Source organism: Austrofundulus limnaeus, unplaced genomic scaffold (genome assembly GCF_001266775.1).
Source record: "Austrofundulus limnaeus strain Quisiro unplaced genomic scaffold, Austrofundulus_limnaeus-1.0 Scaffold742, whole genome shotgun sequence".
Lineage (NCBI taxonomy): Eukaryota > Metazoa > Chordata > Actinopteri > Cyprinodontiformes > Rivulidae > Austrofundulus > Austrofundulus limnaeus.
This window is the reverse complement of record NW_013953144.1, coordinates 31,627-50,084: the sequence shown is the minus strand read 5'-3', so window position 1 is coordinate 50,084 and position 18,458 is coordinate 31,627. Positions and strand designations below refer to the sequence as shown.

At 39.7% G+C, this 18,458-nt stretch overlaps 1 protein-coding gene across 2 annotated transcripts in view; it reads right to left on the bottom strand.

The window, feature by feature from the left end:
• The window catches only part of mnat1 (MNAT1 component of CDK activating kinase), a 37,525-nt gene that overhangs the window by 14,114 nt on the left and 4,953 nt on the right, over positions 1 to 18,458 (bottom strand). For both annotated transcript variants that reach the window (XM_014028295.1, XM_014028296.1), the window contains exons 3-8: positions 13,405 to 13,557; positions 12,053 to 12,126; positions 10,768 to 10,871; positions 10,459 to 10,599; positions 9,528 to 9,659; positions 1,316 to 1,437 (exon numbers count right to left, since the gene is read on the bottom strand). In XM_014028295.1, coding sequence (XP_013883749.1) covers positions 1,316 to 1,437; positions 9,528 to 9,659; positions 10,459 to 10,599; positions 10,768 to 10,871; positions 12,053 to 12,126; positions 13,405 to 13,557 — 726 coding nt within the window. The remainder of the gene's footprint in view (positions 1 to 1,315; positions 1,438 to 9,527; positions 9,660 to 10,458; positions 10,600 to 10,767; positions 10,872 to 12,052; positions 12,127 to 13,404; positions 13,558 to 18,458) is intronic.

Genomic DNA, 18,458 nt, shown 5'->3' with positions numbered 1-18,458 from the left:
GTTGGTGTCAGACGTGCTGGTCTGAGTATTTCAGAAACTGCTGATCTACTGGGATTTTCACCCACAACCATCTCTAGGGTTTACAGAGAATGGTGCAAAAAAGAGCAAATATCCAGTGAGCGGCAGCTCTGTGGGTGCAAATGCCTTGTTGATGCCCGAGGTCAGAGGAGAATGGCCAGACTGGTTGGAGCTGACAGAACGACAACAGTAACTCAAATAACCACTCGTTACAACCGAGGTCTGCAGAAGAGCATCTCTGAACACACATCAAACCTTGAGGCGGATAGGCTACAGCAGAAGACCACACTGGGTCCCAGTCCTGTCAGCTAAGAACAGGAAAATGAGCCTACAATTCACACAGGCTCACCAAAAATGGACAATAGAAGATTGGAAAAACGTTGCCTGGTCTGATGAGTCTGGATTTCTGCTGCGACATTCTGATGGTACAGTCAGAATATGGCATCAACAACATGAAAGCATGGTTCCATCCTGCCTTGTATCACTGGTTCAGGCTGGTGGTGGTGCAATGGCGTGGGGGATATATTCCTGGCACACTTTGGGCCCATTAGTACCAATTGAGCATCATGTCAATGCCACAGCCTACCTGAGTATTGTTGCTGACCATGTCCATCCCTTTATAACCACACTGTACCCATCTTCTGATGGCTTCTTCCAGCAGGTTAACGAGCCATATCATAAAGAGTGAATCATCTCAGACTGGTTTCTTAAACACAACAATGAGTTCACTGTCCTCAAATGGCCTCCACAGTCACCAGATCTCAATCCAATAGAGCACCTTTGGGATGTGGTGGAACGAGAGATTTGCATCATGGAGGTGCAACTGACAAATCTGAGCAACTGTGTGATCATGTCAATGTTGTGCCATCTCCTATGAGTTCTTTCAGTGTTTTTCTAACTTTTATTTGACCATCTTTGTCAGTTTTGCAGCAACAGTTGTAAAGATGTTTGTATTTTCGAACAGTCTCGGCCAGCTGCCCCTCAGTGAAGCAGTTGAAGTGAAACAAGAGAAGTGTTGTTCACTCACATAAACACAAAGTTTTGACCAATGGCACAATACTTGGGAACCTACCCCTGCAAGAATAGTTTCTGTCAGGAGCTTTTGCACAGAACCGGTTCTTGGAGGTGGTGCAAGACCAAAAACACATCATTTTCGTCACGCGGCTGCGACAGTGAGAACAAATTTCAACATGTCTTAGAGAGTGTAAATCAGCCTTTAGAGTCAGGAAAATTAAGACTTTCTGACCCTTGTGATGTAAAACTACTGATTTAAAACAAAATTAAATGCATAATATACCCAAGTCTGCCTAGCTGCTCCAGCTCAGGCACAGGAGGCCCGTAGGTTTCAACGTGAAYGGGTGTGTAGTGGTACAGCACTTCCTCTATCCTCTGCAAAGGCTGAAGAGACACATTCTGCCGCTGAAAAAGAAACACAAGAAATACAATAATCATCATCAGTTCTGTGCAGTAAAAACTGAAAAAAAGACGTAGCATTCCTTGAAGAAATGCACATCGCCTGCTGCTTTCATGCCAATGCCAAACTAAAATAATCTTATGTTCAGAAATGAGTTAAAGCTACTCCGGTCAAACCTTGAAAATTAAATTGTGCACAATCCCATGTGTTATTGCAGTATCTTGCATAATCTGTTCACACTCTGAGTATATGTTGTGAATGATGGTCATCTACTACCACACCAAATTGTAGCCTAATATCTGTAATAAACTGAGTAAATTATAGCAATTTTTGTACAGGCTAAGATGGATTAACTGTGGCAGCCATCTCAAATTGGGTTGACTCCAAAGGTTAATCTGTAGTGAAAGTACAGCTGATAATTCCTTTCTGAGTTTTATTAAAATCCAGCCAGTGGCTCATGAGATATTTTGCTAACAGTCTAACATCTCAAACAATTAAAAGGTAAAGGCCCTGTCACACAATAGAGTTTTAGGAAACTTAAAAAAATTAAAGACATCTAAGTTGATAATGGAAATAAACAAATCAATTAGAAGCCTCTTTTAGGCGTGTATATACTGTAATGCTAACAAACTGATCAAATATATAATGTTTATTGATATTTTTTGTCTTTCTTAAGGTCAGCTGGCTGTGGCGGCCATCTTTAATCGGGTTATCAAGCAAATGATTACTTTATAAAAGTTTCATTAAAAAACGCTTGGTGATTTGTGACATACAGTATTTTACTAATGATACAAACAAACAAACAAACTCAAAGGCATGGGAAAAAACAAAACATCACCACTCTACCTTCAGCAGCTGGTAAGAGAAAAAAGAGACGAAAAATAAAGAGTACTTAAAATTATTTTTTTAAAAAGGGAATTCTGTCTTTTACTTTTTTTCACGCCTACAATAGTTTGGTGGATAAACGCAAACAAGACTATGACTGTTTCAACTGGTCAAGTTTTAATTAGCAACTAGACAACAAATCTCAATGGAAACTTTAACTAGAAAGAAAGAAGTCATGGGCAAAAAGGTATGCTTTACAAATGTTACCCAACTGCTTCTCTCAAGATCAGCAATGCCTCACTGAAAACTGTAGTTTACTCTCCAAAAAAATAAAAAAGGAAAAAAACAAATAACTTAAATTTAAGATTTAAATAAGAATTGACCGTGTTAATCAAAAAACAGGACTCTGCAACATTAGTGTGAAACTGTTCAATCTGTGGCTAAGCCATCAAAGAGGGAATTTCCACAAAGCATTTTCTCCAACATTAAAGAAACGAGACGAGCCAGATTCATGAAACAAACCTGGAATTAAAAAAGCTGATGTTTAAACAAGCATTAGCTATTTCAGAGAGCAGCAAAGGAACTTGGGAGACAAAAGGAAGATAAAAAGATAAGAAAGAAAGCAAAGAGAAAAAGAAATGGGGGAGAATAAACAACAGAACACAGAGGGGAGTTGATGGAAACCAAACTAAACAAGTAACATGTGCCCCGCGGCCACAGGCTGCCCTGCCCGCCATCACATATGCTGCGGCTTATGTGATCACACACACACACACACTCACACACACACTCACATGGAGTAACAAAGCGACCAAAGAAGGCAATACAAAGCATGAAGAGATGCACAATAGAGCAGCAATAGGTGTAGTTTTTTAGGTCGATGCAAACAAAAAGTGTTTAAACACAGAAAACGTAGCATAAAAACTTTGACATTATATTCTTTAATATGTTTTAAAATGAAATGCAATTTATTCACACTTAGATTTTTTTTAGTTATTAGTTTTATTAACCTTTATTATCCCTCAGTGGGGAAATTAGTTCTCTGCATTTTTCCCACCACACATGTGGAGCAGTGGGCTGTCATTTTTGAGGCCCCCGGGAAGCAACTGTGGGGGGCTCAAGGGTCTTGCTCTGGGGGCCCAGAGTGGGGCTGATCGATCCAGGGAGTTGAACCGGTGACCTTCTGATCATAGGCTCACCTTTTCTAACCTCTGTGCCACCACTCCCCATTCCTATAACATCAAGTAGATTTTGGTACAGTGACCGACATATAAGCTAAGCTATACTTAAGATGTCCAAACTGGACACTGATGCTATATTGTCCAAATACTTACTAGAATAATATTTATGTTTGGCTGAGAGAGGTTCTACAGTAAAAAAGGATTTTGTCCACAAAACCCAATTCTTATTCCCAGAATGTGTTTCARCTATCTTAACAGAACAAGTCCAAACCTGTTACTTTGTGCAGTAGCTTCTTTTTTGTTGTTGTTGCGCAGGTGGGGAAAACAGCAGAGACAGTGACAGTGGCAGCGCATTAACAGAAATAAAGTGGGTTTTTCCAGGGAAGGATTAATCAAAGTTGAGTTTCTACTTTGAACGTGTCTACTTCCTGTATACCTCAGGCGAGAGATGCTGTCTTAGAACCAGAACTACAGGCTCTAATCTTTGATATTATATATATATTTTCTATTTAACGTAAAGGAAAATCACTCCAGTCAAATCAAAGATGGTTTTTTAGCTAAAAGAAACAACATATTTTGACACCTGGAAACATATTCTCCTGAATTGATTAGAAGAAAAGGTATTTCTTAATTAAAGCAAAGTAATTTTTATATTACATTGCTTTAATTGTTATCTTACTTTGTTTGACTAAATTGTAAAACACTTTGATCAACTTCTATTGTTTTATGTGCCATGGCAATAAGTCTGACAATAATATTTTGGACCAGCTTGTAGATGCCATTTAAATCTATAAAATAAAGATTTGAGTTTTTTTTAAATAAAACACAAGAAACACATTTCTCTGTAGTTTTACTCAACCTTTAACCCAAAGGTGTCCTTGTGAACAGTCATCCCATCAGTTCATCAAATACACAGCAGCTGCACCTCATTATAATGAAACCCAGACCTTAAACCCCCATTACAATTACTATCCCTCTCTTTCACACTCCTTCAGTCCCTCTCCATCCATCTTCTTCAGACTTTCAGCACGGTTTCTCTTCCCTACTGCGTCAGTCAAAGAAATGCACTGGGACCAAGGAGAAGCAGAAAGTCACAAAGTGAAGGAGCTCCAGAGAATTTAAGCAGCAAATTGGAAGCTGCAGACAGCTGAACTTCAGTGAATCTGATTTTTAAGTGACAGAACAGTCCTAACCCCTCCTCCCATCAGTGTGGGGAAACTTGTTGCATTCTTTTGCAAGGGCACCTTAAAAACTGGCATCAGGCCACATTAGCACGTGCAAACACAGCTTAAAATGTGGTTACCCAAAAACACATTCCATCACAAAAAATGTCGGAAAAAATACAATTTGTTGTACTTAAAAATAAAACAACTGAGAACTGTGTCTTCAAAGAACTGCATTCCACTACACCTGATAATATGGCTGGAAAAAAAAAATCAAACATGAACTTATCCCCTCACTGTGTGAATTACGACATACAAGTGTTGTTTTCAAAATGCTCCAGAGAAAAAAGCAACATAGAGGGGAGACAGAGGGGACCCCCAGTCAGGCCCAGCAGAGTGGGAATGGCAACAGGATCAAGGGTCTTTAGAACAACATGACCGAAGGAGCCAATCCAAACATCTGCTTTAATCATCACAGAGGCCCATCCAACTACCTATACAACATTGTGTGCATTGTAAGTTTATGTATGTACTAGTACTTAAACTCTTATGATACTCTTGAGGCACTAAAGTGAAACTCTGKGGGCCATTAATCTTAATAAAACCGTAGGGGGGATGATTTGAGGAAATCACTGTTGCGCCATTGGGAAGAAGCAGGGATATTCCCAATGGCAAGCTATAGTTTTCTTTACAAGGCACTAATTTAAAAAATATAACTGCTTTTAAAGGTCAAATGAAGTGGTCACATATACCAACTCACATGTTTTAGGAAGTAAAGGCAGTATATCAAACAGTTCTGCATCCCCCAGCCTGTATATAGCTTGTTTTTTTTTTTTTTTCTTACCATATCATTACTCTTTCATTGCACTGTTGTTTGTCTTACTTGTGCAAGTGAATGCATCAGGGTTAGCTCATCAGACTGCGTGAGGTCGCGGGCAATCATGCAATTTTTATAGGACAAAGGTCTCGTAAAATTAAAATTACTTTCAGGCTTTTAAAGATTTATCCCTGGGGCATCGTGCTGACTCTGGGTATCTATGGCACAAACCCCAGYATCACTAATTTGGCAATTTTTTTACCAAATAACTTAGCAAGGTTAAAGCCCTCACTTCAAAACACAAGAGGTGGTCAACATGAGAGTACGTTGGTCGAACCCCGGTCTTTRTGGGTCACCACTCAGAATAAATGTTAAAAACATGCTACACACAAATACACACACGCAACGCAAGCATCAGCACTCCCCGGCACCCCCATCTCTCCTCTGACTTTGCTGCTCAGCAGGACACATCAAGGTTGTAGAAACTAACCTCTCCATCAGCACCTCTCCACCACATCTGCGCACGAACAAACAAAACCCTATGTATTCATTTGGCTCCCTGGGGTCTTTGGCGCCACAGCTCAAGAGCCAGCAAGGCCATCTTCACTAATGTATGAAGTGATAATGAGAACAATGCAAAGGGACTGTGTAGAACTGTACAGTGAACAAAAATAATGAGCCTAGTTAGGAGCCATCGCTTCCTTCTGCTGTGACACTGCCGCTGCTTCTGTAGGGATAAAGAGTTTTAAGCTGCCCACTGGTACAATGAGCAGCAAGTAGCGAGTGTAAAAGCTGCTGGCTCCCTGCGCCTTACAAGTTTAAATATATCTGCCTGACCCATGGCAGCTGCCCGAGCGCAAAGCCCCTAAAGCTGACAAGTCCTTTTTCCGCTGCACCGACCTGYATGTGGGCAGGTTTTGCTGAAGCCAACCTAAACATGGGCAGGGGCAGAGGTGTGAATGCCCACATGTGCCGGTGCCAATCAGGGCTCACAGACCCCCTCATTTCAAGCCCACACCCCATGGTTGATAACCTCCATGGCAGCGAACCAAAACGAAAAAAATCAAAAAGGCACAAGTTCAAGGCGTGTGCTTTAGTGTTTGAATGGTGTCCAAACTCGAATGAGAATAAAAACCAAATATCTTTGGTAACTTTTTTTTGTTAAGAGTGTGAACAAGAGACAATGGATGAGGTAATGCAGGGGAAACTTAGTGGGGGTTGCARTGAGTACATAGCAACAATTCTCAGACAAAACAGGTTAGGCCAGTTTGCCAGAGTAAAGCAAAGCACAGCCTGGCCTGCATTGACAAGTGCATCTCCTGAGCAGAGGTCAATGTAGAGGACTTAACTAAGTAAACAAATACATTCACAGCATGTGTGTGAAACTGTGCTGTATAATCTATGGTAGTCAAATTCCACCGCCTAAATGTAGAATGGCCTAAAGCCAGAGAGTACCCAAAGTTATTTCAGCCAGCTACACATCAAGGTTTAGGGATAAACTTTCCACCCTGAGTGTGTTTGTGAACTGCACTTTGTTTATGTGTGTGTTTGCCTCCTGTTTCATTAGGTGCCCATGTGGACACAGTCAGGTATGTCAGCTGCTCACGTCAAGCTGTGAGCAGCGGAATGGGCCCCGGTAGAGCTGGAACCTGGGAACTTTGATCCGAGATGGTGCTGAAAGCTGCCCGAAGGAGGAAAGATTCCCCATCGGTCATCTGCCTTCAGGAATAGGACACGAGGGGGGGAAGCTGAAAACATTCCCCTCTTTTTAGTGTAACACTTTGATCAACGCAAACAAAGCTAACATTTAACATTAAACCCCTTACACAACTACATACAGTACACCTAATTTTCAAGCTAATTTATATAAATGTTTTGTTCAAAGCAGGTGCCAAGTGGCTTCTGTCAACACAACAATCATCATCAAGCTCRAGTGTAAGGTTGTGCCAGACAACAACAAGCAACCTGTTTAAACAGCGAATCGTCACCTCCCTCCCACACAGAGCATCTCTTTTGATATCAGCGGACATCTTTTTTTTTAAAGACACTTTATTCTTCAAAGCATGTATACTCAGACTGGGCGGGAAGGGTAGGGTGTGTGTGTGTGTGCACGCGCATGTGGATGTGTGTGTCTTTGGGTTCAATAGAGTATCTACAAAGTGAGGGATTAGTGAGCGTTTTCAAAAAAAATTCCTGAGGCAAGACCAGGCCCATCCCACTTCCCATCACACCTGGAATAATGCTCCCACTTTTCCCCAGGATTGGCCAGCTTCCTCAATAGTCCGTCCGAATGTGATGTTAGCACACAGCCAGGAATACCAAGGTTTGGTCTGGATTCCCCAACACCAGTTCCAAGAAAAGTCACTCTGGCACTGAGTGATGCCAGCCCGGCTGAGAATAACCCTCTCATGTTCCCCGCACACAACATACCATGACCAGGTTCAACGTAAGATCACACTTTAAATATAGTCTGGAATAACTGGGAAGCTGAGGAAGAGCTGGCATCCTCAAGTTGAGTGGACTGGATKTTTAAAAGATGGGACGACGTGTGATGAAAGCAGCGACTGCTCACCTTGGCCCAGGCTGAAGCAGCTGGCTCAAAAAGCTGGAGGTGAGGTGGGGAGGTTAGAATAGAATAGAATAGAATAGAATAGAATAGAATAGAATAGAATAGAAGGGGGGGTGTTAGAATAGAATAGAATAGAATAGAATACCTTTATTGTCATTACACACACGCATAATGAGATCAAGAGCCACGCCTACAGCAGTGCAAATACACATTAAAAGAAATAGAAAAGAATAAAAATGTGCTAAAATATGCCCATATATATCTGCATACATAAATGTATGCAGATATATATGCATGCATTAACGCTGCTTCTGTTACTTGCAAATTTGGACAAGAAAAGCATCCCAATAAAAACTAATTGCTGTGTGTGATAGTAGTTTAAAGATGTTATTTTTACAACAAAAAAATCACAAATTCCTAGAGCTATTCTATAAATGATAATGACAGTTAATGATTTCACATTTTAGCACAAAATTAATATTTTTTTAACAAAGGATGAATAAAATGTGGCTAAGCCTCATTTATTTCAAATTTGTTTCCACTAATTTCTACTGTCTGCAGTAAGAAACCACGAACTACACGATAAATAAATTCCAGCAATCTGCAGGAATCCACCGAACTGTGCTGAAACCCCACCAAGTTAAACAAAAGTCATTCGTATGGACACTGAGCTGAAGAGACATCCAAACCAACACTTTCCCCTGCCTCACGTCTCCGAGTCCAACCCAGCAGATGCGTGGCGAGAGCTCCGCTCCACCAAACAGCAGCTCAAATGAGAAGATGAGGAGAAACTGAAGAAGGAAGGATGGAAAAACAGCCACTAAAGAAGCCAAGAGCAACATAATCACAGTGTTTCTCTCAGCATCAGCAAGTTTATGTCAAGCGTGTAAAACTCAAAGCACTATAAGCTTCATCTAGATCGATTCAAGGCTTTTTTAGCGGGAAGTMCTCGTCTCTTCAGAAAAGAGAAAGTTCATTTATGCCTGAATATGTCAAAATCTAGATTAGAGCTTCAGGTGAGTGTGAAGCAGAGAGCTCTCCCACGCATGACTGAACTGTGGGAAGACAACTTCGCCTCATGAGGGTTGCTGAGGAAGGGGTGGAGATGATGACACAGCCAATCTCATCCTTACAAAATGAAAATAAATGACTGAAAACCTGAACTCAAGCCAAATAAGAAGGTCTCTGTTTGCATAAAGCTGCAAAACTCAGAGGAGCTAAAGCCCCGAGCCCACATGCTCCATCTCTCTGTGGGACCCACCGCTCATAAAGAGGAAKGTGATGACATGACCGAAGAGGTCAGGGTTCGTTCCCACACCGAAGAATACGAATAAGAAGACTGAAAAACAACCTGAGAGGGTTTGTGTTGGCTATCTGTGAAAAGCATCGGTTTATACGATRAGCTGAAGTGAAACAACTAACAATTAATTTATGCTGATGTAAAGTTTCCCAGTTTCTTATAATAAAGCTCATCAAAAAAATTTTATAAATCAAATATAACAGCCCAATTTAATTAAGTAAAACACTGACTTATACTTACAATTTGGATACCAGTTGAAAATATACTGGTTGGCTTCACGTTCTGTTTTTGCTGCTCGATCTCCGTCTCCAGCTGGGCAGCACGAACTTTGTGCTGGGCGAGCAAGACGGTGGCAGGCAGCTGAGACTGCTCCTGGAGAAACACGTGGMGTTTAGGATTTTATGTGAAGAAAGAGCTTCAACAAGAACACTTTGCTCAGAGGAGAACAGGAGGCAGCCCCAATCATGCATCACTGAAACGAGATAACAATCAGCAAATAGTGCTTTCGTGCTGGCTGCCGCTGTCTTAAAGCAAGTTTTATTAAAACTGAAGCACCGAATGTAATGCCATTTAAAAATCACCTTCATCTCCGTTAAATGCAAGGTCAGGCATTTTGGGTTTAATTAGTGGAGTGTTGCCAAGCACACAAGTCTAAGAACACAAGCTTGGAAAAAGTGAGGAGGTAGGACACAGATGTAGCAGGTGACCCTGAACAGGTACGGAAAATGTATGAATGAATGTTGAGTGTGCAAACGGTCACAGGGACGTAGAGATGTCAGGGCTCGGGAGAGTTCTCCTCAGAGGGAGGAAAAAGCTGATCTCATCTGCCAACAAACAGGCCCTGTGCCTTAAACAAACAAACACAGGGTTTAGCCCGCTATCTCTGATGGTTCTTCAGCGGACCGCTCTGCAGGAACAATAACTTCCAAAGCTCTCGGCTCAAAACAATGGTGCCGAAAGGCTTTGGAATCATAGAATGAGAACAATGCAAACCCACGGCACAATGGCTACAAATAAGCTCCTAATGACCTGACATCAACCTATAAGGTGTCTGTATGTTAAAGCATGTGCATTAAACAGTATCCATCATGACCCGACCTCCTCTTTACTAGTCTTTTGCATCACCAGACGTTTCATTCTTTGTAAAGATGGAYGTGATTCTTTTTCTCACCAGTTCGTCCAGCAAAGCCTGTTTGTTCTTCCGCTTGGCCTGAAGCTGCCTCTGCTCCTCCTGCAGCACGTCCAGCCGCCGCTGCTCGTTGCTCTGCTGTTCCAGAAGCAGCAGCTCCTCCAGCTCCTCCTGCTCCCGCGTCTGAAGATGACAAAATAAATAAATAAATAAATTTAAAAACATTGATGACCACAAGGCTGAATCCATTTTGACGCCAGAGTCCGGCCTGTTGTAAAGGGGAGGAAGCTAGCACTAAGAAGGCGATGTTTATTTTGGAACTTAAATATGAATAAGCTTAAAAGCACATACAAGCTTGGCCTTATTTCTCTGGATGATGTCTTTGTTTTCTTTCTGGTACTGCTCCATCCTCAGCTTGGTGTTCTCCACATCAATGTTATTTGTGAGGTTATGCACTGCGGGCAAACATAAAAACACATAAGTTGTTTTACTCAACAGATTTATCATTGTTTTATTGCGTTACTCTGTGCTTTACAATTACTTTAATTTTAAATCAACACTCAAAAACTGTTATGAATTGTTTTCACATTATTAAAGGGTGGAACTTTGAAAATATTGACATCTAACATTAATTCAGTTTTTTATTCTGCAAATAAATTTGAATACTTTTTGGCTCTGGTGTTTGGTTTATAAGACTTGGTGCTAATTTTGTTCATTTTTGGTCCAATGCCTTTAAAATTATGGCAAAAAATTATTTATTTTTATTAGTTTTACTGAGTGTTTCTGAAATGACAGCAGCTCTCTGGAATGAACTGAAGCACACTGCAGTCCCACAGCGTAATACTGCTGCCAAACTGTAAAAAAAAAAGACAGCTTTAAATCTTGAGTCATCCCTCATTTCTTTATACTTTCCTTACAGAGTGCCAAACATTCTTGTTTTTCTTTAATCAACAGTTTTTCAGGCTTTCTAAAGGTCTTTAAAAATATATATACTGTACTTGAACGTTGGCTGCTTTTTCAATCATTTTCTGTCCATATCAGATCATTTCATAAGAATGTTTTGTTCAGAAAAATGTTTGTTAAACCACCTAATTTTAATTAAATACTCATTTAAGCATCAAAACGTGTCAATACTTGATGGACAGCTTAATAATGAAATAATTTTAAATGGGATCTTTTGACACTTTGTTACCACTTTGTCACAAAGACACAATTTGTTCCCTTTTTTTAGTTTGATCTATAAATATACCAAAGTAAACACAGTTAGTCAGATATAAACTAGTATTTTTGTAATAACAATGTGATTCCCAAAGAGCTCTGTATTTGTATAAAACTTGACATACAGCATTCAACCAAAAGGTTATGCATTTCACTGTCTTTATACTAAACAGAAAAAAGGAGTGTTTTTCTCCCTTCATCCATGAGTAGAGGTTAAAAGATGACCAGTCACACCATGTCGAACTCTCAACACAAGCTAAAAGTCCTCTGAGGGCTTTGAATCCAGACTTGTTACCACTGGCAAAAGTATTTTCTAATCCAACATTTTGGGTGGCAATAAGGCCTTTCAAATAATGCAGAATCAAATAGGAAACACAATACTTGTTTTAAAATGAGGTATTACGAGCTTGTCGCCTACCAATGTCCTCCACTTGCTCCAGATAATCGTTATATTCTCTCAGACTGGGGAAGTCGAGTTCTCTCTTGTTGTATCTGCAGAGGAACGAGAAAACTGATGATGTAAATAATAAAAAACCCGCTGAAAGGAAATATGCATCCATTTGACTCAATCGTTTTATAAATCCATCTCTGCAAACTGCCTAATACACACGCATTAGATATCAATTAAGGGGCTATTAAAAAAGCAGATAAGATGGAGAGGAAGAGGGCAGGGAGGGGCTGCGAAGTAAAAATCTGGCAGAGAAAGAGCCTACCCATTTGCCCCCCTCCCCACGGGGGAAACTCATTGTCTACAAAACAAACACTGTAATGAGAAAGACAAAGGCAGCTTAAGAAGGAGGAGGCATGGTATGACATATAAACACACAGAACCCCACCCCTCGCTCTCTGTCACCCCCTCATCCCACTTTGGGCGGCTGTAATAGGTTGTCGGTGCGATCCCCCGTTCCAGCAGTCTCAATTGTTGTGTCCTTGGGCAAGACACTTCACCCRCCTTACCTACTGATGGTGCCCAGCAGCCCCACCTCTGTCATTGTGCCCCAGGGCAGCTGTGGCTACACTGTAGCTTACCACCATCAGTGTGTGAATGGGTGAATGTCTGTAAGTGTAAAACGCTTTTTTTAAACAAATTTATTCATTTCATTTAAAAACAAAACAAATACATAAAACAAATAATAAAACAACACAAATAAAATGAAASGTAGCAGAAAGAAGAAAAAAWTCTTGATATCTGCCCCTTTTTTAAAATAAATAAACTGAAACAATAATAGTCTTCAAACAACAAAACATAACAAAAACTTCAACTCCTTCACAAACAACGGTTCTTATAAATGCACACTATACAAACTCATATCTCCTCAACAACCTAACTTTCATCATTCTCTTAAATAAAATTATTGAGCCAGCATTTTTATTATCACTTTCCAGATTGTTCCACAATCTTATTCCTTGGACAGAAGTACATCTGTCCTTCAGATTTGTTCGAATTTTGGGCTTTACAAACATCTCTATACCCTTAAGCTTATAATTACTTACTCTCTTAACAAAATTCAATTGAATATTTAGAGGTAATAAATTTTTATGAGCTTTATACATAACCTGCAAAATATTATGATCAACCAACTCATAAAATTTCAATAATTTCAACTGACAAAATAATATATTTGATGGGTGACTGTAATGTTTTCTGGTGATAATTCTTACGGCTCTTTTCTGTAAAATAAAAATGGTATTTGTAATTGTTTTACATTGCTTTGAGTCCAACGGGACTTGATAAAATGCTATATGAGTTCAGTCCATTTTCTCACTCACATTTTCATCACCTTCTTGCGGATCTCCACCTCCTTGTCCACGGTTGGGTCTTCGAAGAGCTGCACGCGAAAGTTGCTCTTCCGGAGAGGCGTGTCGCACTGCACGCAGTTACCCGAGCCACGCACAAACAGCATCTCCACGCAGTTCTCGCATCTGTGCAGCAAAACAAAACAGAAATTTAGAACAAAACAACGCTGCCTTTTTTTCCAGAGCCGTCTCWTCCTAAGCACCTCTGGAGTCGGCTTCAAGTGTCCACGTGTCGCCACGTGTGGCTGCTGAGATACAATTCTCCACAAAGTAAAGCAAGTGTGTGTGTTTTGCTTCTGTTACATCAACAAGCACGTTGAGCGATAATGGTGCATAAGAATATTTCCTCTGAGTGCTAAAAGTTGGCTGGTATTACAATTGAAACCTCAATTAGCCTGCCTCACACTCTTAGACAAGAGGAAATTAGTCCAACACCCACTTCAGTGGAGTGTCTGCCTGCAGAGGAAAAAACATTTGCTTTGTTGTGATTTCAACAAACCTCGACCATTTGGACACGCAGAGCAAGGAGAGCAGAAAATAATCCAGCTCAGTAATTCTTTCACAGTAGTTTGGTTTTGTTTTCATTTATTTGTTTATTTGACAGGGACAATGCAAACAAAGAACACATTGGGCCTCATGCAAAAACCGTTCGTAYGCACAGATTTGTTCTTAAGTTGTGCGTACGAGTGATTTAGGAGAATTTGTGGCATTCACCAATGTTTTCGTATTCTAAGATTTTTTTCAGATACGAACAAAATTCACGAGTGGTCCAGACCTGTCGAATATTTTACGAGCAGTCAGTCTGCTGTTATCCAGAYGGGTTTTCTTCACTAATAACTTTATATTTCGTTATTTAGAAAATTTTTCAAGTTGAAAATAAATCACACTCTATGATTATGTTGACAGTAGGTTATTCTGTTTGAAATGGAATTAGATWTTAACGACATAAATTGATTAGATTAAGTTAAATTGTCTTTTAATGCTGTTGTATAACACTACAATGTTAATATGAAGATCTCAAACTAAAAAACAACTTAAATTATGCATTAATTGAAGTTTGGAGACGTTTTAAAATGCGTCTTTTCAGAAACGCATCTGTCACTTGCGACTGCAGGGAGGGGGGAGACGGCCAGGCGGGGTGGGTAGCGGTGCGCAACCACCCTTCTTCTGAATAAATGTAAACACAGTAACACAGTTGTTTACACTTAAATTAAAAAATATTTGACCAAAGAAAAACCGGAGCTGGACTAGAGAGAGATGAATATGATTTATATTTTTATTTCTGTGACTGTAACGACCCACAGGAGACACGACATTGACAGCAAATTTCATTCCTTTAAACAGCTCCTTTAATTCCACATGACACTGCTAAAGAGAACAGATTTTCTTTTCTCGATCTCTGAGAGCAGGACTACTATCTCCGAACTCGTAAAGTTCTTCTTTTTTACTTTGCAATGTCTTTCATAAATGAACACTTCCTGGTATGTGGGGCAGGAAACATAGCCTTATATGGTGTTTTTGGGGTGGTAATTATGTAAATCTCCTCTCGCGTGCACGAGCAGCTGGATACGAACAGGTGGAATTTACGCAGCTCATTTACACACTTTTCCTGAAGATAGAAGAGTTTGTTGAATCTGTAAGAGAAATTTAGGATAAGAATACGAACATGTTCTTGCATGAGGCCCATTAAGTCTGTAACTGATGTAGTTTATAGCTATAGCTAACTTTAAACTCCAGTCCCTGGTTGGGCATGTCTAAATATTAAAAAACATATGTCAAAATACACTAAAAATACATACTTATTTCTACCTACATATTCATGTAATCAACCATGCAACCTTCAAATTCATATAATAAAAAATAAACATTAAAATACACAATTTATAATTCAGAAGCAATAAAAACCAAACATTTTTCTCTCTACATAATATTCATAAATAACCGTGTAACCTCTAAATTTCTAGAAATGTCCATACATATCCTCGGTACCTCTCCATCCTCAYGCATTCAGCTAACATGTAGTACTCACTCACAAACGCATCCAGTCCCACACAGATATTCTCAGTCATTACATCTGAGTACCAGAGATGATCACATCTTTTGGTTTTAAGCAGAAAACTTCTTTTAATTTTCCTAATTWGATTTAAAAATCACAATACTTTTACAAGAGTGTAAAAGGGAAAAGTGGCTGAAAACGCTTCTGTTTTGTCAGGTACCAAAATATTTCATGGACCTCTAGATGAATTTTAATGAAATGTACAAAAAGTAATACTTGGTTGATCATCTACAACTGATTAWCTTTTAGAGTCAACCCCATTCAARATGGAAGCCACAGGCAACTGATGTTAAAACAAAACACAAACATGACTAGAACAAAGTCAGTTTTACAGAGATGGACCTAAAGTTTCGTGTGGTGGTGGCCAAGACTGATCTATATTCTGATAGCTGACAAAGAACATCAGATCTGTGTTTAGAATTTTGCCATAAACTACTTTCTGKAAATAATCATGGACATCTACAACTGATTCACTTTTGGGGTCAATACAAAACGAATTTGGCCGCAACAGCTAATTGATATTAGCAAACACAAAGAAAATGTCATAAATGAACAAACAGTTTTGATTGTCTTGTTCATTCACCATCAGTTTACCTGTAACCCCTCAGATTGAAGAGGTCTCTTGAAGAGACAAAACATTTCACAATAAAAAAGAACCCGTCCAAAGAACTTACTCAACTTTTTTATATGACTGAGTCAGTTTTACAGATTTTGATTTTAAATTTGATGTGGTATTAGYTAAGAGTCACACATAATCTTGAGAGTAACGTTTTGCAATATTGCACAACAATAATTTCAAGATTGCTACTCTGTCATTTCTCAATATAAAATTATTTTAGTCTAAAACTCTGGCATGAAAGGAGGAAGCAATGAGCATTACTTAAAATAATGCTAGACCTTTCTATGTTTTTTAGTAATTTGCTGCAACAAAAATAACTGACTCATTGTGGAGAGTTTAGGCTTTAATTACTGTGGGAATCTAATTCATCAAAAATATTTGCTATAAATCTGTTTTATAGATTTTCAAGGCAGCATAAAAAGCAGTGTAAAGTCATGATGGGTTTTTCAGCTGGCTGTTATTTAAATCTTTAATCTGTAATTCAGACAATTTAAAACAAATGATGGGGGATTACAGGTCAAGCCCAGTTTTAAACCAGAAAGTTTACTTCCCGAAACATCACAACTCCAAGTCAACCAGTCAGCGTTCCTACCAGTCCTCAGTTTAACCATCAATCACACCTTTATGCAGGTAGTCACACTCATCAGTCACACTCCAGTGAAGAGTGGAAACTACAAACAATGGGGAATGTCCCTTTGTCTCTCCTGTTGAAGAGGAGAGCCTGGATAAACGTTTGTCCAGTGCGCTCTTTTAATTAACTCCCCGTAGAGCTTCATTTCCACAAGAATCCACCTTCCAATTCATGACCACCCTCAAAAAAATATCGACATCTGGTTTTCTAATGGTACAACGTGGTTTTGAGCACAGATTCATAATAAAACAGAGCAAAGTTGAAGGGGAAAAGGCAGATTTATCAGTAAACGGCACTGATGGCAAGGTTGACTCACATTTTTCCAAAAGTGACTCAAAAATCCAAAGTTTTCCAGAAACAGAACAAGTCAGACTGTAAATCGTTTCACTTCATCAGCAAGACACGAAAAAAAAAACAGCTTAAGAAGAAACTGCAGAGGCATGAGGTTTGTGTGTTTATACTTAACGTTTCCAATAGGGGTCAAACAAGCCCAACCTGCCATTTCTGACACTAAGCATTTTCACTTATACAACCATGGCATAAAGCACTATCGTATGACAGTTTAGCTTGGCTGTAATGAAGCAGCAATATTGAAAATGAAAACTGAATGGCAGAAACATGTGTGCTGTCCAGTTGGTGCCTCGGCGTGTGAAGAGCCCCTGCTCAAGTGCACCCTGGAAGAGGCAGATGTTCGCCGTGGCCCGAGGCTACCAGAGATCTATAGGCCTCGCCATATGGAGGTAGATGGAGGGATTCAGCTTGTTTCCACAGGCCCACAAAGAGCCCATTCATCAAAACAGCGCAAGGAGCGGGGCGTAGCTCACCCCCTATCCCATAAATGGACCACACAACCAAACTCTCCAAAGGGCAAATCCTGTAGAGCCAAGAGGTGACCAGTTAAAATGGAGGGAGGTGACTTTCAGAGTCTTTTTTTTGTTTGTTTGTTTTTAATCTTTTAAAATTTGGCAGCTTTTGGTTTGAGTGCTTGTTAGGGCAGAAACTTCTTCCCAAAGTGAAGCTGATTAACTTTGCATACAGAAAAGATGTTTAGACCACTAACAGCTTGCCATCTCTGTGTCCCAAGGCTGTTGTTGCTGACTGAGTGCTTCTGACTCCTCCCTTTCTCACCTGTCCCACTCAAAGCTCCAGGCTCCTATCTCTCCATCTGCAGCTGTCAGCAGGTCAGAGGAGGGGGTGCTAAAAGGAAGGTAAACAGGGTCCTGGCTCAGCAAAAAGACTCCACCACCAACACAACACAGCCTGCATCTTTGCCTTATCCCTTGCAAGAAAGCGCAAAAAGACAACAGGACTGTAGAAAAGTGAGTCATCCATCTCATGACCCAAAACTGAAAAGTCATTCATGAGTTAAAAGCCCTCCATGAAGAAGCGCAAATCACCTTCTCCCTATCGGAAAAACATTTTAAACTAAAATTATCTTCATAATGCATTAATGGTGTTGCAGCTGKTTTTTCCCAATCCTTGTAAATTGCATGCAATTTTATGCAATATTGCGAGTTATGGAAATTCTCAGACTGTGTTCTCAGCTATTAAGGGGAACCCCGATCAGTTATAACATTAGACTTGATTTGATAAACATTTATTTTAACTGTAAAATAAAGACTGTAAAATACTGTAGGGTTTTGTAAATTTTTAAAAATATATTTTAACACGGATGGAGCCATTTTATTTACACACAAAGCATTCTGGGTAAATGATGATGT